The sequence below is a fragment of the Pogona vitticeps genome, chromosome 12 (genome assembly GCF_051106095.1).
Source record: "Pogona vitticeps strain Pit_001003342236 chromosome 12, PviZW2.1, whole genome shotgun sequence".
Classification (NCBI taxonomy): domain Eukaryota; kingdom Metazoa; phylum Chordata; class Lepidosauria; order Squamata; family Agamidae; genus Pogona; species Pogona vitticeps.
The window spans coordinates 14125797-14149923 of NC_135794.1; the positions used below are offsets into that span (position 1 = coordinate 14125797).

A 24127-nucleotide genomic window follows, 5' to 3' on the forward strand; every position below is an offset into this window, starting at 1 on the left:
CAAAACTGAAGTTCCTGCATACGTAACATTGGCAGTACAGTGAGCTGATCAGAAATCTGCTGCAGGCACTGAAGCTTAGCCCTACATTGGAAACTCGTTATGCATAAGGAATTCCTGGGTTTGGCCAAAAGAGCACAATGTAATACTCAGCCTCCTTTGAAGAACTGTCAATCACTACTTTGCTTTAAGAGAAAAGATGCTGAGGACCACTGAATAATATCATATTATTCTATTTTAATTTAAAATAAATGCTAATGGCTAAATTCAAGCTCATTTATGAAGCACAAATGACAAATCATTTATAAAGATATACACAAGTCATTCAATTCAATAAGCAACCTTGTTTTCATATTTTTACAGTTATTAAAAGACAATGCATCTTTAAAAGCTCCTCCACATGCTGAGCCTGCAGCTAAAATATAACTCTTCTGAGAGAAAGGGTGAAAAAGTCTCCAGATAAAAGCAGATTTTTGTTTTTTAAAAAACACTTTTTAGAGCCGAGGGGTTCATTTTTAATGAGCCGTTACTTTAAGTACTGCATAAAAAATACAAGAAATTGATAGTCCATTTAGCTTGCACTATATCTAACGCAAAAATCATTAGGATGTATTGCTCTTAATGTCCATGATATGATCTGTAAGTGTATTCGCATTATTCTTCAAAAAAGAAAGAACACTTCAAACTTTAATGCAAGATCTCCACACCAATATTATACCAAAACAGTATGGCTGTTTCTGATGTTTATTTTTGAACAATGTGTCACTAGCAAAAAAAGTAGGAAACAACTAATTTGTAAGACTGATCACAGGTCACCAGTTTCTGCACAAGCCACAATGAAATGAAGTTGATCATACGTATGTCCCACTCAATCCAAAGTTTCTACTGCAGGAGAAGCTTGAAGAGGAAATGTTAAAGATGTGTTATGGCTGACCTCTCACTCAAATTATTATAAGAAATAATACCTACATAAGACAACATAGCTTTCATTTCTTCATCACTTCGGACTGTAATTCGATCACCATCCTCATCTTCATCTGCAAAAATTAAAAAGTGCCTGTTTGCATCTTTTTTTGGCAGAAATTTATTTTATGTGCTATTGTTTATGTACTGTTTTTATATGAACAATAACATGTAAAATAAATTAAAGAACAACATACAATACAAAACAGACATTTAAAACATCAACAGAATAAGATAGCGTAAATAATAAATATCAAACTACTAGGTCATTGGATGGGATGGCATGAGAGAGAGAGAGAGAAGATAAAAAATCAGAATATTCAAAGTCATATGTGTCTTAACGACATTTCCAGATACTCTCAATGGAATGTAATATTGCATCCAATATACTATCACTTCTGCAAATACCCCAAGTAATTATAAAATGATGATTGAATTGCACCAGTTTATTCTGTTGGATTTACATGGCTACATAATTTTGTTCTCATGTTTGCAACGGGCATTGAGACATGGACAGATTTGGAGGGCAAGCAACAAAGTGTGGACCTGCAGATTTTGTTGGACCAATACTGCTAGTCAACGCTGAAGAATTCTGGAAGTTGTTGCCATCTTTAAGTCTGCACATACCTTCACGTTTTGCAGTGCTGTGCTAAGCTACGAAACTGCACCACAAAAAATAACATATTAGGGAAAGCTGCACATGAAAACAGTTGTACTTCTTACCAGATCACAGTGATGTGATGACTTGCATCTCATCCACCATCAAATCTAGGATTAAGCACTTGTTTCTTTACTTAACATAATTCCATAAATCTTACGTGAAGAGATTGGGTACAAGAATGGCAACAATGCTCTGGGTGGAGGATATCCTAGCGAGAAACTGACTGAAATTTTGTTGACATAACTATGCCTATAGAAGGCTCGTGGTATCATCAGCAGGGAGGGATTCCAGAAATTAAACACTTCTTACTTTGGTCCTGCATCTCCCACAGCTCCCAAGCCATCCCTTTTACTACGTGGAAGTTGTGGGACACATGGAGGAGGTCTTTAAGTATTGAAAATTGCAGTCACTGGTAATGTCATTCTGGCAGTGGCTATTTTTAATAGTTAAAGATTTCCTCTTCCTCTTCTGTGGCTCCATGGCTTCCACACAATGTATGGAAGTGTCAGGTGGATACACAATTGGCTACAGAATCATACTCAGAGGGTGATGATTAATGGGTCCTTCTCTAACTGGGAGGAGGTAACTAGTGAGGTATCCCAAGGCTCAGTCCTGGGTCCGGTGCTCTTCAATATTTTTATTAATGACCTGGATGAGGGAGTGCAGGGAATGCTTGTCAAACTTGCAGATTATACCAAATTGGGTGGAACAGCTAATACCCTAGAAGACAGAAACAAACTTCAAAATGACCTTAATAGGATGGAGCAATGGGCCAATAACAACAGAATGAAATTCAACAGGGATAAGTGCAAAGTCCTGCACCTCAGAAAAAGAAACCAATGGCACAGTTACAAGATGGGGGGGGGGATACCTGCCTTAGCAAAACTACGAGTGAGAAGAATCTTGGAATTGTCGTAGATCACAAGCTAAATACTGTATGAGCCAACAGTGTGATGTAGCTATTTTAGCCTGCATTAACAAAAGTAGTTTCCAAATTCCACAAGGTGCTAGTCCCCCTCTATTCAGCACTGGTTAGGTCTCACCTTGAGTATTGTGTCCAGTTCTGGACACCACACTTCAAGAAGGATGTTCCAATTTGTTGGCAAATTCAGAGGAGGGCTGGAAACCAAGCCTTATGAGGAAAGGCTGAAAGAATTGGGCATGTTTAGTCTTGAGAAAAGAAGACTCAGGGGTGAAATAATAGCACTTTTCAAATATTTGAAAGATTGTCATAGAGAGGAAGGGCAAGATCTGTTCCCAGAGTGCAGGACACGCAACAATGGGCTCAAGTTAAAGGAAGCCAGATTTCAGTTGAATATCAGGAAAAACCTCCTGACTATTAGAGCAGTACAACAGTGCAACCAGTTACCTCGGGAGTTGGTGAGTGCGCCAACACTGGAGGCATTCAAGAAAAACTTGTATAATCTCCTGGCAGATATGCTTTGACTGTATTCCTGCATTGAGCAGGGGGTTGGACTTGATGGCCTTGTAGGCTCCTTCCAACTTCACTTTTCTGTGATTTTTATGATTCTATGATTACATGTAAGCTGCAGGAGCCACAGAAGTAGGAAGTGTTTAATTTCCAATAACTATCCTTGCTGATGACATAATCAAACTTTTGCAAGTGTAGCTATGCCAGTAAGATCTTAGCTAATTCATCTGGGGCCAGATGAATTAAGTCTCATCTGGCCCCAGAGCCAAAAGCTGGGAGTTGGATTCTCCACTGTGCCTCCTATGAGTAGAGCCAGCCTGTGTGGCCTTAAAAAAGCCGCAGTCAGGAACACTTCTGAGTATTCTCTACCTTGAAAACCCTGAAAAGGGTTGCCATAAGTCAGAACTGACTTGATGGCATATGATTATTATTTATCTATTGTTCTGTAACACTGATTCCCAATAGAAGGCAAGAACACATTATTATTCATTTCATTTTACAAATACAGCAGAAAGCTTGTGTTGAAATAAATGATTAGGTTATATCTTGAGGCGCCATGCAGGGTGAAAGATGTCAGGAGCTGTAGTACTCTCACCTAAATGTTCAGATCTTACCAAAATGCAAAGAATTAAAACCACAGAATTTGGCACAGATGAGCTCATCTTTAAATAAATGGATGCATTACTTCTTAGTTGACCATTTTGGCTGGGGGAGTCCCACTTAAATTGCCAGGTCTCCAAAATGGTAAGAGCCAAAAACACAACATACGGTATGTGTGCTACCCATTTCCTAACTTAAATAACTATAAAGTTGTCTGGCCTTGCTTACTGAGGGATTCTGAGGTTTGTAAATCAAAGAAGTTATCTATGGCAATATTCTTACCAAAATGTTCAGAGTTAGAACCTCAGTTTTTCATGGATACAGCTTTAATTAGGTCAATAGATTACAACTGGCCAGACTAGCTGGAAGATTCTGAGAGTCACTGTCTGCAAAAGTTTTTCCTGAGCTGAGTACTGAAATGAAAGGAGAAATAAGAATATGAAAAGAAATATTCTGTTGAGCAGGAGAAGAAAAGAGAGAGAGAACACTGGGATGGGGATAATAGGTTTCTAACTGGGGTACAAGCTGAATAAGTACCACAGCAGAACAAGAGATGGAGAGAGACCAGTGTAAAAGGAATAATTTGGGGCATGGGGCGAACAACCAAGGGCACTGGGATGATGGTGGTATTCACGGGCACATTTACTAGAAAACAAATACAATTTTTCCATCTTCAACAGATGTTCTTGTAATAGTAACTGGCTGTTATGAAACTTCTAAACACAATCTGATTCTAAATGAAAGGACTATTTAAAAACAGTTTAAGAAAGGGGAAAAACCTTTTAAAAGAGGTATCTTGAAGAAATATTTTGTGCAGAAGGTCCCTAATTTCATAAACTTACAAATGCATCTTATTAATTGCTTATTAGCTTTGCAACACAAATTTTAGAATTCTGAGATGGTCTAGTGAAGTTTTTTTTCTTATAGAACAAACATTTGCATACAAGCTGGACAGACAACAGGCATTTAGAAAAATATGTCAGTGAAGAATGAATAAGCCTGATTTGTAATTTGTTGAGACAGAGACAACTTGATACTATATTTCTAAAATTAAACAGGGAGATTTTTACCACCTCACTGAAAAAACTAATCCCCATCCTCAAAACAGATCTGCATAATACAGAGGTTCAGAATGGGTTTACCAAGCCTGCACTTGCCTAGAGCACAAACAACATGATCTTCCAGTCCATTAGGGAAGCAAAAGTAGAACTAAAATAGAGCCTGGATTTTACTAATGTCACATCCTCACAAGACACAAAATAGAGTGAAGCAGATGGCAGCCAAATATTCCAGAGCAATCTCTGCAAAAGATGCAGTGTGTCATGCATGCGCAAAACAGTTAGGGATAAAAGGACCATAACAAGCCATATGCTGTTGGTAGTTTTATTTGTAGCAACATGGCATACAACAGCAAAAGGCCTATCGAGGTCCAGAAGCAAGAGAGAATACAGCCCCAGGTAGAGGCAACTACAGAAGACACACCGGAGAAAGCAATAACTAAGCAAACAGGAGAGGAAGCTGCTGTGGATAGCAATTATCTGCCTCTGAGAAAGCTATCAAGTAACTGAGAAGACGTTTAAACTAGTAAATTTCAGACTTTCAGCATGGAGAATGCAACCCAGAAACCAACAAGTACTGATACACATTAACATATTTTTGATGCCACTTAAATGGTAGGGGAAATGGTGTCATGCCAATGTAAAATGACAGGCTAAAGACAGCATCTGGAAAGCAGATGCTAAAGGGTAGCAAGGAAATCTATAATTTTCAGGCAAATTCTGCTGCTGCTGCTGCTAACGGGTTACTGCTCTGACGGCATGGCCTACTATTGGTACATAGAGTTTTGTGGAGGCTGAACTACACAACAGGAAAAATGAAACAATAGGCATGGTGAAAAAAAAAAGATCTATTCACAAAACTAATTACACTGGCTTGACCAAAGCTGAAGTCCTGACCATGCATCGAGACCTTTTTTCCAGGAAGAGTATAGTGCCCAATTTGTGCTTTCCCTAAATGTCTGCAACACTTACATTATTACCTTACTAACTGCCGTACAACAATCTTATTCCACCTATTATTATCAGCCTAAGGGTCGGGTGGGAGGTGAGAGTGAGACTTGCTTAAGACTACTGACTGAGTCCACTGTCAACAAGTTTTGATCTAAGATATCCAGTCCACAGAACATGCTCCTAACCATTATGCTACGCCAGTACCAGTGGTTCATCCATCCAGGTCTTGATGCCAGGACCTTACATTAATTAAGCTTTTGGAGTCTTGAGATGTCCACAACAAGGGTACTGCTCACATGAATCTACAGAAGATACTCCACAATCCAATTTAATATTCTTTATCTGTATCTTCTATATCTGATTCTGCTGAAAGCAAGCTACTAATAATAAAAGAAGTCTGAAAATTAACATTTCTGCCTACAAAGCCTCCAGGTGCTTTATACTTTTCATTTAATTTGAGCAATATAATTGCTATGTGTATGAAGAGCACTGTAAGGTCATACTGGTAATTAAAGCTATATTGTAGAAATATGTGCTCTCAAGATGTGATTAAATAATAAAATATTACTTAGCTTGGGACTGTCATTAAACATGCATCCATACACAAATATTTAAGTATTGACATTTCTGAATATAAACAGTGTATAGCTGTTATTTTTAAAATAAATAACATGAGTACAGAATCCGTCCCGTCCAAACACAAGCTATACTCACACTCAAAAGCAGTTGTCGTCGCATCAGGCAAAACCTGACTAATCACGTCCTATAAAAAACACAGAATGTAGAGATATAACATTTGTTGCAGAATCATTCATATTCAGATTTTATTTGCATATTGACAGATTTAATTCCCATTGTTGCAAGAGGATATAGCAAAAACAGGTCAGAACTTAACTCAACCATTCAGCCTCTTGAAAAATATTCAGTACCTTAGAGTGGGAGTTTAAAGGTGCCAATCTTCAAGATTCAATTAGATATTCAACTGACAGACAATGCAGTAGCTCACAGGGTGACGTTTGCAAACTTTGTATATTTGCCTAAACAATACAGTGATAAATTGTTGAAATTCTACTACAATTAACTAGGTACAAGCAATGTAAGCAGAGGATTGAAGTTAATCTTACTTTACTTCATGCTCCTGAAATGTAGTTTTGCTCCCAAAGACTCAAGTCATGATGAACTGTATATGGCTAAATCCAATTAGCAGTACCAACTAGAATATACTTATGTAAGTACTGATTTGACAAACTCCATTCATCAAATGGGTCTACTCTGCTTGGGATTAAGCGTTAATTTAGCCCCTGGTTTGCAAAGGAAGATAACATTTCTTCTTTTTTCTATTAACAGTCTTCAAAAAGAATGTAAAAATATTCACTTCTCTTTAGAACTATTCATGTGGATGTTTTCTCCCAAGGGTTTGGAACTTCTAACACTCTACACTACAGCCATCTTAACTATCTGTATCTTACAAGTAAAATTAATGCTAAATAAATTCACGTCATGCCTCAGACAGAGACAAATACGCAGTTACTAGTTGTGATTTTTTAAAAATCGCTGTGTATCTTGAGAGTCTGATTCCCAAAATTAAAACTAATGTTAACTTCAGGTGTGTCAGATACTATCAGTTTGAAATAGGTTTCACTGGGGAAATATGCCTTTTATTTCTTAAGAGACTATGAAATAAACAAGGATCTTAACTCACTGATTTTGAAATTATTATTGGGGAAGTAAACCTTATCTACAAATTATTAAAGTCTACTTAAAATTTGTTAACAAGGGAATCAATCCTATGAACTTGAGTTCAATGGCACTTCCTACAAGGTAAGCATGTACAGTCTAGCGGTCCAAGTGACAGACAAGGAGAAAGCAAGAAGGAATCCACCTTTTTATCCCTGGTTATGTTCTGTGTCATCATTGCTTCTAGTTTATGGTAACCCTAAAATAATTTTTGAGGGATATGAAGTGCTCATTGAGCCCCTGACCACTCCCATCCCACAGTTAGTTTACCACAGTTCAACACCCATGCACTAGAGTAGACCACACTGACTTTTGCTTTACTCCTCACTGGCCTCCTTGGAATATAAATACTGTATGGAAGTATGCATGGAGACGGGGAAACATCACTTTTTAGAACTACAGCTCCCAAAATACTCCAGCCAGCATGGTCACTGGGGCTGAAGCTGTAACTTTTCCCATCTCTGGGTTGAAAAGCATTAAAATGTTGCTAATCTATATTATGTGATACCCACGACAAGTACCGTATGATCTCAACAAACAAAGCTTAAGCTTTAAAAGGAAAGACTCCGGGACATCTGAAGTCCAAAGACAGACTAATAAAAGGACGAACGGGTCTTATCCACTACTAATAAACATAATTAAAAGTGTAGCCACATTCTAGGGGGTTTTCAGTCTTTTCAGACCCGTGTGTGTGTGTGTGTGTGAGAGAGAGAGAGAGAGAGAGTGACTGAACCATGTTTTTATGAGTTGATGCTGCTTTCGAGACCCATCATTAGGGTGATGTGACGACTGGGAGGAAGTCCAGAACTATTAGTTCAAAGTGAAAGGTGATTCTGCACATGGTCAACACACCGCACGTTTTCGAAGACCGGGGGGTGGGGTGGGGTGGGGTGGGGTGGGGGGAGGCGCCCGACGGTCAGTGACGGGAAGGGCGGCTCGAGCCTCCCCCGGGAACGAACGATACACGAGCCAACCGGGATGGGCGGGAAAGAGGCCGCCCTGCTGCCCAGAGGGGGGGGGGGGGAAGTTGGGCGGCGGCGGCGGGGGGGGGGGAGTGTGGGTAGGTGGGTGGGTGTCCCGCGCCTCCCTCTGAGGCGCCGCCTCCCTCTGGGTACCCCCGGCGGGCGGGTGCCGCGCTGTCCCTCCTCGCCCGGACACCTGAGGGCCTCCCTAACTGGGACGGGGGTCCGCCAAAGGCTGCCTGCCGCTGCCAGGCAACAGCGCCCCCCCCACACACACACACACCGACTCACCAGCACGTCCCTGAAGAGGAGCTGGGGCATCGGGTGGACGGTCCAGTCGACGGCGCCCCCGTCCGGGATGCGGATGCGGATGACCAGCGCCGGGGTGGGGGGCTCCATGGCGGGGCTGGCGGAGGCGGAGGCGGCGGCGGGGTCTCCCACGGCCAGCAAGAGCATCCCCGGAGCAGCCACCCGGGGGCAGGGGCAGGGGGCGGCGGAGGAGGAGGGGAGAGCAGGCGAGGGGAGAGGCTCAGCGTCCCTCACATGCCGGCGGCGGCGGAGGAGGAGGAGGAGGAGGACGAGGCGAAGGCTGGCCTGCCCGCACTACTAGGCCGAGGCGCGCCGGGCGAGGAGGATCCGCCGAGAAGCGAGGCCGGCTCCCCTTCCGCCAGGACTATAAGGCCCAGCCGGGCGTCGCGGCAGCGCTGGGGAACCGACTCGCGCTGGAAAGACCGGAAAGGCGAACGCGGCCGGCGGGCGGGCGGGCGGCGGAGTGGACGGCTGTTGTTGCTGCTGCCGCCGCCGCCACCGGAGGGGGAGGAAGGAGAAGGAGAAGCCGGCAGGAACTGGCCCTGACGGAAGGAAATGCCCCTTTTCCCCCGCTGTGCCGCGCATGGAAGACTCTCCGCCGTCGGCCCTTCAACGGGCCCTCGCCTCTGCAGAGAGGCCGGGGAGGAAGGGAGGGGGGGGCTGCCTGCACGTGCCCCCCCCCAGTCCATCCCCAACGAGCATCCCTTTCAGGTCCCACGGCCGCCAACAACAACAACAACCCTCCCCCCCAGACTTTTAACTTCTACGTCCTCTTTTCAGCCCTTCTGCAGAGGATCGCTTCAAGTCGATGTGCAGTCCCACGCACATCGCAGTTTGAGAACCTTTTTGACTACAACTCCCTGTATCCTCGAGAAATCTCTTCAGAGATTTCTGGCAGTGGCTTGCACTCCCCCCCCCCCAACAAAGGGCCACTATCGCCAACATAAACAGATATAGCAACCGCTGCAGAAAGACAAGATTTCTGTTCCTCTCCCTCTTTTTTTTTTAATGGCGAGGCTTCTTTGGCACAATCTGCGCATCGCCAGAGGGAAGGCCTTTCACTCTCCACACACCTAAGGCGCCTCCCAATGCACAAGACCACAAAGGGGCTCCTAACTTACCGGGCGGGGGGGGGGGGCAGAGAACAATTTGGTGCTCCAGCTGGTGCTCCAGGCAACAGGCTTAATGGTAAGAGATTAGGGCAGTTGTGTCCCAAAACACGGAGAGGACCAACTACAGTATTCCTCTGCTCCTCACCTAGCTAAGCAGTGGAAGGGAGCTCTGAGGCAGGTTTAAGAAACAGAATAGTACTGTAAAATGCTTTCCTGCACAGTGAAGAACAAATTATGAAACTCAATTTCTGCCAAATATGGAAATAGTCGCTATTGTAGGTGACCCAGTTATCAACTACTGTATATCAGTTCCACTTCTGCTGCTGTAATTTTCTGATTAACACTTTGACTGATAAAAACAGGATTATAAAAGGATGACAGTCATGCCCTACTGTAGTAAAATTATATGCGTAATGAGGAAGGTATCAGGAAAAAAAGGAAGCTCACAGAGTATTGTGTGTGCCTATAGAACAGGCTGCGATCTGCATCATTCAAGGTATAAAAGACAAATCTCTCAGTTTGATTCAACTTCATTACATGTTCACAAAAAGAGAGATGGATTTGATACAATTTATTAAAGTCTTTTGCTCCCTTCATTAAAATTCTGAAGCATTTAATCCTTGAATGGCAATTAGTGGTGATAAATTATCTTTCTGTTCAGTAACCTTATAATTTAAACTCGTGCAGGATAAAAAAAGCTTAGTATCTTGTGAGTACGTGGCTGTCCACGTGGACTTCTGCTCTGTTCAAAAGAACTGTCTCCATGAAGTCCCTATATGCCTCTCAATGAAAATTCATTTTCTATGAAGTTATAAAGAACAGACTATGAAATCATTGCGTGTATGCGTGCGCACACACACAAAACCATAGAAATGCAATGATTTGATATATATATAAAAATTCATTAAACCAATAGGGAAGACCAATACAAATTGGCAATTTGCATACATAGTACCGGTATATAGCTTTTCCAGCACAGCTATTCTTAGTTGCAATTCCTCATTCCAATATGAGTTGAGACAGCAGTAATCAAACTTCAGATTTTTAATATTTTCCCTTCTAAAGCATTTCAAATATTTTTATATATGGCAGTAGTATTCCACACAAGAAACACAAAACAAAACATAGCATACAAGACATTGCGGACTATTAAAACAATGACTCTGACATTGATGTAGATTACTTAATGTCAGTTGCACCTTAAGATGTTAATTTTTTCAAAACACAGTATCAGAGGAGTTTGTACTAGCAAAGTTCAGACAGATGAGAAGCATCAATTAATTCTACAAAGCCCCATATGTCACTTTTGCACATTCCAGGCCCTGCCAAAACATGCTATCATGTTATTACAGGGCTAGTCCATTCTATCCCTGTATCAAAAGTACATGCGTGAAGGAAGCATTACAGATCAATCCATGTCAACTCCCAATCAATGCCTTCCAATGGAGTCACTTTATACATTACATTTATAGGGAACACCCCATTTGGATGTTCCTATCAATATGCAATCCAACATGCAGGTGGAGTTTTGTCACATAGCCCTGTCTCCAATGTCATATGTGGCTGCTAAGATTCAGGTTCACATACAGCTACTGTATATGCAAAGATTTGGGGTGGTAAAGTTTCCACACCCAATACAGCTGTGTCTATCCATAATTGTCTGGTCTGTTGTTTTGCAGTCGATCATGTTAGATGAGCTACTATAAGTTATTCTTCTAAGGAGAAAAGCATTGATAAAGCACCCAGTTGCCTGTAGGGGAACTGAAAAATAATGTATGATAACGATTTCCTGTGCACAATGCAGCTGACTTCTGAATAAGTCTGGACCAGACTTATCTATGGTGCGTTTGTCCTCTATTATTAACACTCTTCAATAACAAATTGAAACTGAAACCAAGAATGTGATTACTCTTTGTTTCACTTTCTTCAGATAAATTCTTTTCTAAGTGTTTGTATAAGATTTATTAATAATCTAGAGCTTGTGGTTACTTTGAGCTGTCATGATGCAAAAACAGAAGAAAACTCATGTGTCACATCACTAAAATTAAAACAATATAAGAAGAAAAACAATTGGCAAGTGAGCAGAAATATTTTAACAATTCAACAAGAATGAAGAAACACTTAATGTATAGGAACTGTCCTGAAAAAATATAAGACAATACAGAAAGCTGCTACACAGAAGTGGTGTAACATCATCTGGGAAAAATCTATTTCAGGAATTCTATGTAAACAAATTAACAGCTTAATAGTTTTAACAAATACAGTATTATAACTTTAAAGCTCAGTCTAAAACATTTAAAAAGTCCATCACATTCAGCCCCCTGCTCAATGCAGGAATCCAAATAAAAGCAGATCTGACAGATGGCTGTCTGATTTTCTCTTGAATGCCTCAAATATTGAATGCTCACCACCTGCTGAAGTGATTGGTTCCATTGCTGTACCACTCTAACAATTAGGAAGTTTTTCTTCATATTCAACTGAAATCAGGCTTAATTGAGACTATAATTGTGTTGTCTTGCACTCTGGGATGACTGAGAACAGATCCTGCCCCTCCTCTTTATCGCAATCATTCAAGCACTGTATTTGAAAAGTGCGATCATATCTCCCTTCAGTCTTCTTTTCTCAAGGCTAAACATGCCCAGTTCTTTCAGTCTTTCCTCGCAGGACTTTTTCTCAAGCTTTGGAAACAAAACATCAAAAGAAAATATAGATGAGATGAGAGAAAAATGAGATGGTTTGGGCTATATTTGCAAGTGGCACACCTCTTTCCATAACAAAAAAAAAAAAAACGCTGGAGGGAATATTACCAACTAATTTGGCCATTGTATAATTTGGCCCTCATGTTACCATTTATCACATCTTCTCTTAGATAAGGAGTATGACAAGAGTTCAACCAATTGTTCCCCCCCCCCCCAGGACTGGTCAATCTGAATCACTGAAGCTGACTTGCAGATGGACAGATATATAGGGAAATCCTTTACTGAAAATTATCCTTGCTATATATGAAGCAATATTCCTGAAAGCAACAGCTACCAAAATCTTCTCACCATACAGATGAATACACAGCTAATGTATTGATCAAAGAGGATAAAAAGGTAGATCCATCCAGGGTAGAAGCCCCTGTAACAGACCATATGAGTAACATGAAAACTGCAAGGCAAGGCAAAGTATCCTCACTCAATATGGCAAAGGAAATATATAGTGTGAATACAAGGAAGACAATATTCTCCAATTGGAAGGCATTCATGATGTTGCTAAACAAATTCAGAAAAGAATTATAGAAAGAAAGGCAGGGAAAGGGAAGTGCACTTTTACTGCCAGCAGAAAGTACTGTAGATGGGCTCAGCTACAAAGTGTTTAGAGAGCTTGTTATACACCAAGAACTGCTTGCAGTGTTTCAAGTAATGATGCAGATTAAAGCACTTCTTTACAATTATGCGTTCTGGGTTCAAATTCAAAAAACATACAATTTGTTCCTACCAGTTGGTGTGGCTTCAAGAGAAACTTGGAAACACATCAAACCTTTCAAATATTCCTGAGATATTGAGACAATATCTAATGGATCTGAATTCTGCTCTCATCCAGTTAATTCTGCACCAAATTTTTGGATCATCAACATACAGGGCTACATCTAATAGAAGAAGAATTATCTTCTGCTTTTGATACAATTACAGTATGGATATAGTTAAGAACGTCCCCACCAGTCTGACACTGATGCAGCCTCTGTTGTGACTGATATTGCAGATCACCAAGCGAAACAAAAAAATGAAGCAAATACATCATTTAGCAAGCAGCAGAGAATATACTGTATCTCCTCTCACAGATACTAGACCACCCAGATGTTGTCCAGAATTGCCATAATGATTCTAAGTAGTCCACCACCAACAGCAACTTCTTTCAATTCAATGAAAATAAAAGAGGAATAGAGTAGCAAATTAACACTGCTAAGCTTGTTTATATTTCGCAAAATCACTTGCTTCTCAATCTGTCACAAGTACAAGTAGTCAAGACAAAATGTGTTAAGTTGCTAATGCCTAGAGATTCACATCCATCCTTTAGTGAAATATGTTCAGCCAGTTGTATTGAATCAGATTTTTCTCTACTTGAACTGAAAAATAGTGCAGACAGTGAGTAAGTGAACTTGAACATACAACTGGGTTGTTGCTGTTTTAATTTTTTTAAAAAAAGATCAAGGATCCACAAAGGAAGAGGGAAATAAGAAAGCAAGGATGTAATATTCCAAGAGTCCAAACAAGTCCAGGGCAACCTAACGTGCCTCCCATATGTTCTGTGTTCATATTGGGCTTGTTAATCACCTGCACATTAATCAGTTTCAATCAATCTTAACCACACTATACTATAATTAGTATACAACCAATTATCTGTTATACACTCTTATTTGTATTTTGTATATTTTAGCCATATGTTTTATGAGCTGGTCGCCTGACCGTAATAAATAAATACATACATACAATTTTAACCACACAACTCTTTTTTCCTAAATGATAAATCTGATAGAAATGGACTTCTTCAAAAATGAAGGATGAAATATATACAGTATATACTACAGTTATACTTCAGCAAAATAAATTTGAATTATTAATATATGAGATATAACTCTCTTTAAGTACTGTATGTGTCCTAAAAATATAGCAGTCATTTCTTGGTAAGTAGAAGGCAAATAATGCTGTTCTCTTTACATTACTACAAATATTCCAATAAAATTATTTCCACATAAAGCTTTGAATGTCTTTGAATGTAACTGAACATGTTAAATTAGATAACATTATTTAGAGGAAATCAACCCTGAGTGCTCACTGGAAGGACACATCCTGAAGCTGAGGCTCCAATACTTTGGCCATCTCATAAGAAGTGAAGACTCCCTGGAAAAGACCCTAATGTTGGGAAAGTGTGAAGGCAAGAGGAGAAGGGGACGACAAGGGACGAGACGGTTGGACAGTGTCATCAAAGCTACCAACATGAATTTGATCAAATTCCGGGAGGCAGTGGAAGACAGGAAGGCCTGGCGTACTCTGGTCCATGGGGTCACAAAGAGTCGGACATGACTTAATGAGTAAACAACAAAATTTAGAGCACTGGCAAATTTTCCAGTTCTACTTTTTCTGGAAAAGCCACATCACTGGTAAATATCCATGGCTGTGTTCCACACACAGATGCTGAAGGAAAGTCAGAATGTTGCATGAAATGTCAGGGGCAGGGCTACAGCACAACCTTCTGTGATAGTGTGTATCACAGAAGATTTCCATGTATATTGGAATGCCTGAACAACTGTCTTTAAATATTCTTACATTACACTGGTCTACAGCCAAAGTGCTTCCAAAATAAATGTAGTCAAATTTTATTAATTCTGGATCACCGAGAATGAAAATGATGCTTCAAATTATTGATTGACTCTTTTTCAAGATATGCTATTGGATCAGATCCTTGACTTGGGAATGGCAGAGGATAGGGAAAGGGATCTAAATTTTAACTAGAAATGACAAAAATGCATATTTGACTGGATGTATGAATAAATCTAAGACTAGATTTAGGCAGTACTCACTTTTTAGGCAGAATTTTAGCCTGCAACAATATCAATGGTGTTATGGCAGTCCTCAATATACCATATTTTTCCGTGTATACGATGATACTTTTATCTAAAATCTTTAGACTAAAAAAGTTAGGTCACTGTGAAGGAGTGAAGAGAAGTGCGCCGTCCTCTATGAAGGAGGACCCAGTGGAAGGGAGTAGTTGCGTGGAGGGTATCTTGATTGAAATAGATCAAGCAGAGGGAGTGACAGAAAAACCTACAGAAGTGTGTCTAGCGGATGAAGGAGGGGCGGAGCTAGACCTCATTTTATGGGAGGATATAAAGGAGAGTGCGAGCGCGTGCGTTTTTAGGTTATCCATTGACGGGAAGCTTGGGAGGTACGTGGATAGAGGGGTCCAAACTGAGCCCATGCTCTATTTGGGAGAGGTGCCGGGCATCGTGAAGGACTTTCCCAACTTACAACTTGGCGGAGGTTTGTTGCCAGATCCATTGATACTGGGAGGAAGAGGGCGAGGGTACAACCCCCTAGAATGGACAGTGGTGGTGTACCCCCGGAATCACCCTGGTGGACGGAGAGTGATTTGTCCTGGCCCTTCGTTCCAGCAGAAGCCTCCGGAGGGAGACTGGGCCAGGCACCTGTGCTGCGGAACAGTATGCGCGGTTCGGAGTACCCCCTTGCGATCTTTAACAGACCGTGAACGTTTCAGGCCGGCTCCCTTTTAGGGGAACCCGAAAGGGTCAATGTTGTAAGACCCAAGAAATATAAGCTGTTGATGAAGGATTGTTTATTGGACCCGTTTGATGCCGTTGAGTTAAGTTCTATTACTAATAAAAAGGTTGATTTTGAAGAACATGATCAGCCTCCGCGACTTTTTCCCGCCTTTACCACCAGTGCACCCCCGGACCGAGAAGGACCTTGTCACAGTCACCTACCTGGTGTTTCTGATAGGCGCCCATTGCAGCCTAGTATTTTGAAATTCTAATCATTCGTGCAGCAAGAGAGTAAAGCTTCTTTCCCAGAGAGTCAATTTTCTGTCCTTCCCTATTCACATGTGTTGTGGAGGACCTGCTATGGGATTTATACTGGGTGGCCTCGACCACAATCGAGTTAGGCATTGGGTACTTGACTAAAAAGTCCAAGTCTAACCCGTGCGTTTTGTAATGGTGCTCGATTTTTCGTGGGATTTGTAGAGTCAGGGGCGACTTATCGCAAGAGTTTTTGACAAGGTTAAGGAACACTGGAATGAGGCTCAGGCTAGGAGGAGGCACTTTGTCCTGTACCATATCATGAAAAAACTAAATCCTTTTCCTGTTGTGATATCTGCGCATCAAGTTGCAAGGTCTTAGCCATGCGCAGTATGATTTGAGCATATGATGTGTAGTCTTCTGAAGGTGACTGGGGGTGGCTGTCAGTGGCACCCGCGCCAGGTATTTCAGATTCGCTAGAGGATGATGAGTTGTCATCATGAGATGATGCCAAAAGCGGTGAAGGTGAGCGATGTAGTCTCAGTACTGGAGCCCTTAGAAAGAGGTCAGCCTCAGATTGAGTAGATGCAGAGAAAGGTTCGGTATCAGGGCCATGGGGGCCAGAGTAAAGCGTAGTAGCCTCTACCGTAGGGAGGCTCCTAGAGTGCTCAGATTGCTTGGTAGGTACAGAAGTTTCCAGTACCATTCCCCTCTTTCGGGATGGATCAAATCGGTGCACAGGAACATCCCCTTGGGTTTCCAGGGGAGGAGCCATGGAAGGATACCAGGGTGGTGGACGGTAGGTCGATCTTCTGAAATCCTCTTGGTAGACATATCCATGGTATGGAAGTGGATGGTATCTATCGAAATACGGGTGAACATATTGTGGTGGACCCTCTGGATAGTAATATTGCAGCTCCAGTCTGTAAGGCTGGTATGGAGAGGCATGTTTGCGCTTCCCTGTTCTCTTTTTAGGAATGCATACAGCAGACTCCTGTTCAGATTCAGACTCGGTATCTGCCCACCCTGAACATCGAGGGCTAAGAGGGGTTTTGCCCGGGCTGGAAAGTGCATCAGCCCCAAATCAGCCCAAGCTTGGAGACATGCTTAGAATTGTATGAGATGTTTGGGCTGGAGGAATGATATGATCCGCTCTGTCCAAAAGCCCAATGCCTTCCCTTGAAGAATCCTCCACTGATATAGGAGCTATGGGAAGAGGTACAGTATGTTAGTCGGTGTGGCAGTCTTCTTTTGCCTCTTAGCCTTTTCTTTGTCTTTCTTCTTTTTTGTAGGATCATCAGACTGCGCTTGAACCTTGGTGGAGGCTGGCTTGGGTGGCTTGTGAGAATTCTTGGATTTGGTAAGTAAAGAGGTCGTGCTGGATAAGGGCTGCTCAACTGGGCTAGGAGCTGTCTTAGTAGCCTCAAGAGGAGGAGGATTAGGTGAAGGGAGGGATGGTACCTCCATATTAGGGTTCAGAGTCTTTTCATAGAGGAAGGATCTTAATCGCTGAAACCACAGCTTAATAGCCTGTTTAGAAAGGCTCCTGCACGCGGTGCACAACTGGGTTTGGTGGGATTCCCCTAGACAAAACAAACACTGATTGTGTCTGTCCGTAAGCAGGATTTTTCTCAAGCAAACAGAGAACATCTTAAAGCCGCGAGGGGCCATAAAACAAAGGGGAAAACGGGGGGAAATAAAGGGGGAATCCGGGGGGGGGGAGGCAGGAAGAATGATAGATTGTGGAAAAGAGAGGAAAAATAAGTTAAAGGTTCTATCGCCCTGAGAAATAAAAATAAAAAAATGAAGTTTGAAATAGATAAATAACTAAGAAGTTAAGATTTACTTTCCTTGCTTGCTCTGTTGTTCCTAATGTTCTACCTGAACGGCAGAAAAAGGGAACTGAAAAGAAGGTTGAGGAGGTGGAGCTAGTGCCCTATGGGGGAACTAAATTGTTTCTTTTTTCCTAAGCTTTAGAATGTTTCGAACATCCTGTGCAGGCACAGAACAAGCCCATTTGTGTGAATTAATAGAGGCCACTACGAAGAAATGAGGGTTATCTTATACACAGAAGTAAGGGGGGAAGGGATCAAAGCACTTCAGGATCGCAGCCCTTGATCTTGCAGCCCTTTCTTGGCTGCTTTCCCCCTGCACTTCATAAGTCCCGCGGGGTTTAGGAAGTGGAGGGATAAAGCAGCCATGAAACGGCTGCAGGACCAAGGCTGCGATCCTGCAGCCCTTTCATCGCTGCTTTCCCCCTCCACTTCCTAAACCCCACGGGACTTATGAAGTGCAGGGGGAAAGCAGCCATGAAAGGGCTGCGATCCTGCAGCCCTTTCATCGTTGCTTTCCCACTCCACTTCCGTAGTCTTTTGATTCTGCTTTCGCAGGGCTTAGGAAGTGCAGGGGGAAAGCAGCAATCAAATTTTCTTATTTGGGGTTGGAAAAGTGGGGGTCATCTTATACACGGAAAAATATGGTAGTTCACAATCCCAGATGAATGAAGACTGCCTAATGGCAATGCTTTGCCATCAATTCCAGTTGGTCATGCAATCCATATGAAGGAAACATATGACAACATGAAACAACTTTTGAGGTGCATGAACTATGACCAACATCAGCGGTAGCTTTATGATGATCTGATGATTGTTGCTCTCTTGCTTGGTCTGCAGACAGGATATACAAAGTACTGCTGTCTTCTCTGCGAATGGCATAGTCATGCAAAAAGTTCTCACTACATCAAGAAAGACTGGCCACTCCGAGAGTCATTGCAGCCTGGGAAGAAAAGTATTGAGTACCCACAACTTGTTGAATCGAGGAAGATTTTGTTACTATCCTTTCACATCAAGCTGGGTCTGATGAAAAATTTTGCCAAGGCCACAGACAAAACACAAGCACTTTTAAAGTACGTCCATGGAAAATTCCCAAGGTTAAGTGAAGCTAAGATAAAGGAAGGTGTCTTTGTTGGTCCTCAGACTTGTGAACTTCTTTGAGATGATGCAGTTGACCATGCACTGCATGACAAGGAAAAGGTGGCATGGAAAGCTTTCAGTTAGTGGAAATAAATTTTCTTGAAAACAACAAAGCAGATAACTATAGGTTGTTGGTGTGATGATTTGTGTTTTTATGTGTATTAGAATGGGATATGTAGTCCTAAGATTGTCCCAATAGCATCCATTTTGATTTAAAGTCTGTTCTGTAGTAGGAAAGTTTTCAATGCTGTTTCAGAGAAGCTTCGCTCTCTGGTTATCTCGTTGCTAAGATGAGCAGAGAGCAGAGAGTTTCGTAGTCAAAATAATTCTGCCACAAAGTATGAAAACAACTGAAGCCCCATGAGAAAGTTAGGCGGAACAACAAGACCCAGGAGGCATTCTGGGAAGAAGAAGAGTGAGGAGAAAGAGAGAAGAAAGATGGAGTTTGCCTGAGAAAGGGGCAGACACGTGTTTTTCCCATAATGGACTGGTTTTCATCTAGCATCAGCCTTTGAAGACCCAAGACACGTGAGATGGATGATTTATGCTTTTTGTTAGTTAGCATAGTTTCATTTCTTTATTTTTTTAGCTGGAGTGGGGGAGTGGTGTGTTCCGTTAGTCTTGAATGAAAATGTACCTACTGAAATATTTTACTATCAACTGAAACCTTTTCTAAAGTAATTCTTTTTAATAAAACAGTAATGATTGATTTCTATGTAGAAGCTTTGTTTCTTGAACAGACCAGCTGAATGTCTAATTGGCCACGTGGGTTTGCTACCAAACTTTCAGAGCCAAGTCATTCTGAGTATATCTCATGGTTATGTCTGTGTTGCTTTCTTAATAAGGAGATTGGCCTCTGAGGAAGAAAATTTAGACAGAACCTGGCTGGGTTTCAATTGGCTCTGCTCAGCAGTTAGAGGTTTGTCTGGTTTTCGGACTCGTCCCGATTTCCTGCACCCCCTTCAATCTCTTTGGAGATACGGGGCTGCTTACATGGTTGGCAGCGGCCGGACGAAACACGTGCTTTAGTGTGATTTATGGATTTATGGTGCTTGCTTTGTAAGTGAAGCTGCAGGCATTCTTCCGGAAGCCTTGGCTGAGGGAGTGCGTGCATGCTGACAGGCTGTAAATTAGCCAAATTGCTTTTCTCTTTCCAGCTAAGGATCTTACGGAAAGACTTAGCTGCAGTGAGGTCTGATAAGAAACAACGCTTAGGTTTTAACAGACATTAAAATCTGTTTAATTGGGCTGTTTAATGAGTGGGCATTTTCATGCAAGTAAACGGTCGCCCTTCTGAAGCTCCAGTTTAGGGCTGTTCCTGCCAGAGTGTTTTATGGCTTTGCTCTCGCCCTACAGTTTCGGCTACATGGGCAGAGAGAGATTTTACTTTTTGGGTCAGCTCGGTGTTTGCGTTGGTTGAAGCTTATATGGATCAACACTTAGCAGGAGAAGAATTTTTGGAATTGCCTGGAGAGCTGTTTGTGACTCAGAGAAAAGTTAAGATTGGTAGTGCAGATACGAAGCCCTGGCACCAAGAGCTTTTGGAAGCTCTTGAACAGGACGTCTTGACTCCAAGTGGTGCTAAGCAAAGGATTACTTATGATTCTTCACAACTGAGAAGGGAATTACAAAAGGGAAATATAATGGCTAAACTCCCAGCACAGGACGTCCAGGATCTACTTAGATCTGATTCAGATCAGACTTGGACTAAGTTGCAACAGATGGATCAGGCAGAGGAAATGGCGGGTGCCAGCACTCCAGTAGGGAGGGGAGTGCCAGGCAGAGGCATTTCTGATGGGACAGCAGGAGCAGCAGCAGCAGCAGCAGCCGGTGCTGTGGGTCCTGATCCTAACAAGAGTCTATCACCAGTGGATAAGTTAGCCATGGTGTTTGCTGATTTTGTTGCTTGTCACACTCAAACTATTCGTAATCAGAGCATGGCTGATGAATTATTGAAGCAGTACAGAGAGGCAAAGGTGGAGCGTTTGGTTAATGAGCTGAAGGAAAAAGAAGAGTTTAAGAACTCAATAGCCAGTGTTGATAGAAGCAATCTACCTTACTACCATGATGGCGATGATATCTTATCATTTTTATCGATATATGAACAGGCGTGTCGAGACCTTAAGATACCAGAGGCCTGGCACCTCAAGCTACTGCGTACTCAGTGTTCTGGGCAACTTGCCAACTTGGTAGCCAAATTATCTGATGAGGACCCTGACTGGCCTACTTTTAAAGAGGTGGTAAAGAGAAAATTTGGTTTCACTTCGGAAATACTGAGGCAGAACTTTAGAAAACTGAAAAAGCAGCCTAATGAGTGTTATTCTGCACTAGCTGACAAAATAGAACATCTAGGTGATCAGTGGTTGAGCTCCTTGGGCGCCAGTACTTTTGCGGATTTAAGAACTGTGTTGTACATGGAGCATTTTCTTAATTTAGTGCCTTCAGAAATAAGGAGTACTTTGTTGGAGAGAGGATACAAAGACTTGCAAACCCTTGCTTTAAAGACTGATGAAATTCTCTCCTTTAAAACGCATGAACCTGCTGTTAGGCCAAAGACTGCACCAGTGGCGCCTAAGAGACAGAGTCAGCCTGAAATTAGAAAGTCTTTTCCTCAAGAGCCCAGGCAAAGTTCATTTGAGCAACGCAGGAGTCTAGCTCCTAGCCAGAGTAAAACGCCTCTTAAATGTTTTGAATGTGGTGGCTCTCATCTGCGACGAGATTGCCCAAGGTTGAATGTGCCAGCTAGCCAAGTTAAGGAGCCAGCTAGGAAAACACCTGTGCCAGCTCCACGCAGATCTAAAGCAGGCACACCCAAGATGGCGTATGTAAGTTCTGTACCAGCAGGAACTCAGCAAGTGCCAGCTGCCAGTAATGCAGTTTCTGTGCCTCACCAGTCAAGCATTGTGCCTTCACAGAGTCAGGAAGGAGTTAACCTAACTGTAACCCCTTCGCAAGCCAGTGGAATGCAGGCAGCAGTAAACCAATATGTGCCTAGAATTTTGGACTTACAAATTGCTTCAATTTCCTCAGAAATTGTAAAAGAGACTGCATCAGGAGAGAGGTTTTCTGTTATGGATCCTGATTGCATAGTACCAACTGCGCAAAGGGACTGGGCAACCCGCACATTTTCTGAGGTGGTTTTTCTTCACACACCTGGAGGTGATATGGCTTTAAGTGCTTTTCGTGACTCAGGTGCCGACATTTCTTCGATAAGCAAACGTTTTCTAGACCCCACCTTAATCTTGAACAACCTGAGGTGTCCAGTAAAAACTTATGGATCTGTAGAGACTGATCAGCGTTTCATTCCTTTAGCTTATGTCAAAATTTCGTATAAGTCTTGGTCAGGTGTAAAACATATTTTAACCCATGAGGGAAAACCTGATTTTCTTCTTGGAAATGATCTTGCTTTTTTGGATCACATGCAGAGTCAAAATGCAACTTCAATGTCGGTAGTTACGCGATCTCAAAGTAGGGAGATGCATGATCCTGAACGGGAGCAGGAATCCACTGAGGATAGCTCAGATGGAGACCTTACCCAACAGCAGCCTCTTGTGACCGAACCTGATAATGCAGCTACAACAGAAACTAAAATGGAGGAGGTGATACCTAAGGGATCGGAGGACTTTAGACTGAAGCAACTTAATGATCCCTCTCTAGCTTCTTTGAGGTCACAAGCAGACAACTATGCTGAACGCCCTGCGCATCAGCAAGTTAGTTTCCTGTGGGGAGAAAATGGACTTTTGTACAGAGAATATTTCCCCAAATCCAACTTGGATGCCCAACCTGTTCAACAGTTAGTCGTGCCTACTGAATATAGACTGAGAATACTAGAAATGGCTCATGACCATCCGAGTAGTGGGCACCAGGGAATACAAAAAACCCTAAAGAGGATTTCTCAACATTTTTACTGGCCTGGTATTTCAAAAACTGTAAAGGACTATGTCAGTTCTTGTGACTATTGCCAACGCACAGGCCATCAAACTGACAAGGTAAAGGCCGAAATGCAGATTATGGAAATTCCTGACCAAGTGTTCCAGTGTTTGCAAATGGATGTACTAGGACCTTTTGTTCCTACTAAATCTAAGAAGAAATACATCATTTCTTTCATCTGTTCTGCCAGTAGGTGGATCGAGGCTTACGCTATTAGCAACCTGACAGCTACCACCATAGCTAGAATCATCGTGGACTTGTGCTCGCGTATTGGAGTACCATCCAAAATAATTTGTGATCAAGCAGGAGCCTTTACAAGTGAACTTATGCGTAAGATCTGCGAGATAAGTGGAATAACCATCAGTTTTTCCACGGCCCATCATCCTCAATCTCACGGTATGGTGGAAAGAGGTCAACAAACTTTGCTTAGGATGATTAAAACTTTGACCCAAGAATATGGAAACATTTGGGATGAGCTTTTGCCTTTTGCTTTGTTTGCTTACCGTAGCTCAGCTCATTCTTCACTAGGTGGCTTTTCTCCAAGTGAGGTGGTGTTTGGAAGAAATCTACAAGGACCATTGGACTTCCTGAAATCCAATTGGGAAGGTGTGGTTAAAAGTAGTACTGTTCCAGTTGCTGATTTTGTTAGAAAACTTCAAGAGAAACTCTTGGCTGTCCAGGAGTTAGCCAGAGACAATTTGTTGGACGCTCAAGCAAGTCAGAAGTTCTTCCATGACAAGAGATCCAGACACAGGGAATTTTCTGTGGGTGATTTGGTACTTGTTCTGAACCCACTCAGACCTTCTAAGCTAGAAGTTGTCTGGGAAGGTCCAGGTGAAATTGTTCAAAAATTGGGAAATGTCAATTATCTTGTCAAAATGTTGGATTCTAATAAGAAACCTGTTCTTTACCATGTCAATAGTTTG

At 42.1% G+C, this 24127-nt stretch overlaps 1 protein-coding gene across 2 annotated transcripts in view; it reads right to left on the reverse strand.

Moving 5' to 3' along the window:
- Positions 1 to 9127, reverse strand: part of MAP2K5 (mitogen-activated protein kinase kinase 5) — a 204179-nt gene extending 195052 nt beyond the window's left edge. The window contains exons 1-3 of one of the 2 annotated variants that reach the window (XM_072981835.2): positions 8653 to 9127; positions 6377 to 6425; positions 967 to 1034 (exon numbers count right to left, since the gene is read on the reverse strand). In XM_072981835.2, coding sequence (XP_072837936.2) covers positions 967 to 1034; positions 6377 to 6425; positions 8653 to 8817 — 282 coding nt within the window. In that variant the 5' untranslated portion in view covers positions 8818 to 9127. The remainder of the gene's footprint in view (positions 1 to 966; positions 1035 to 6376; positions 6426 to 8652) is intronic. The other variant, XM_072981834.2, reaches the window with a different exon arrangement.
- Between the last annotated feature and the right edge of the window lie 15000 nt (positions 9128 to 24127).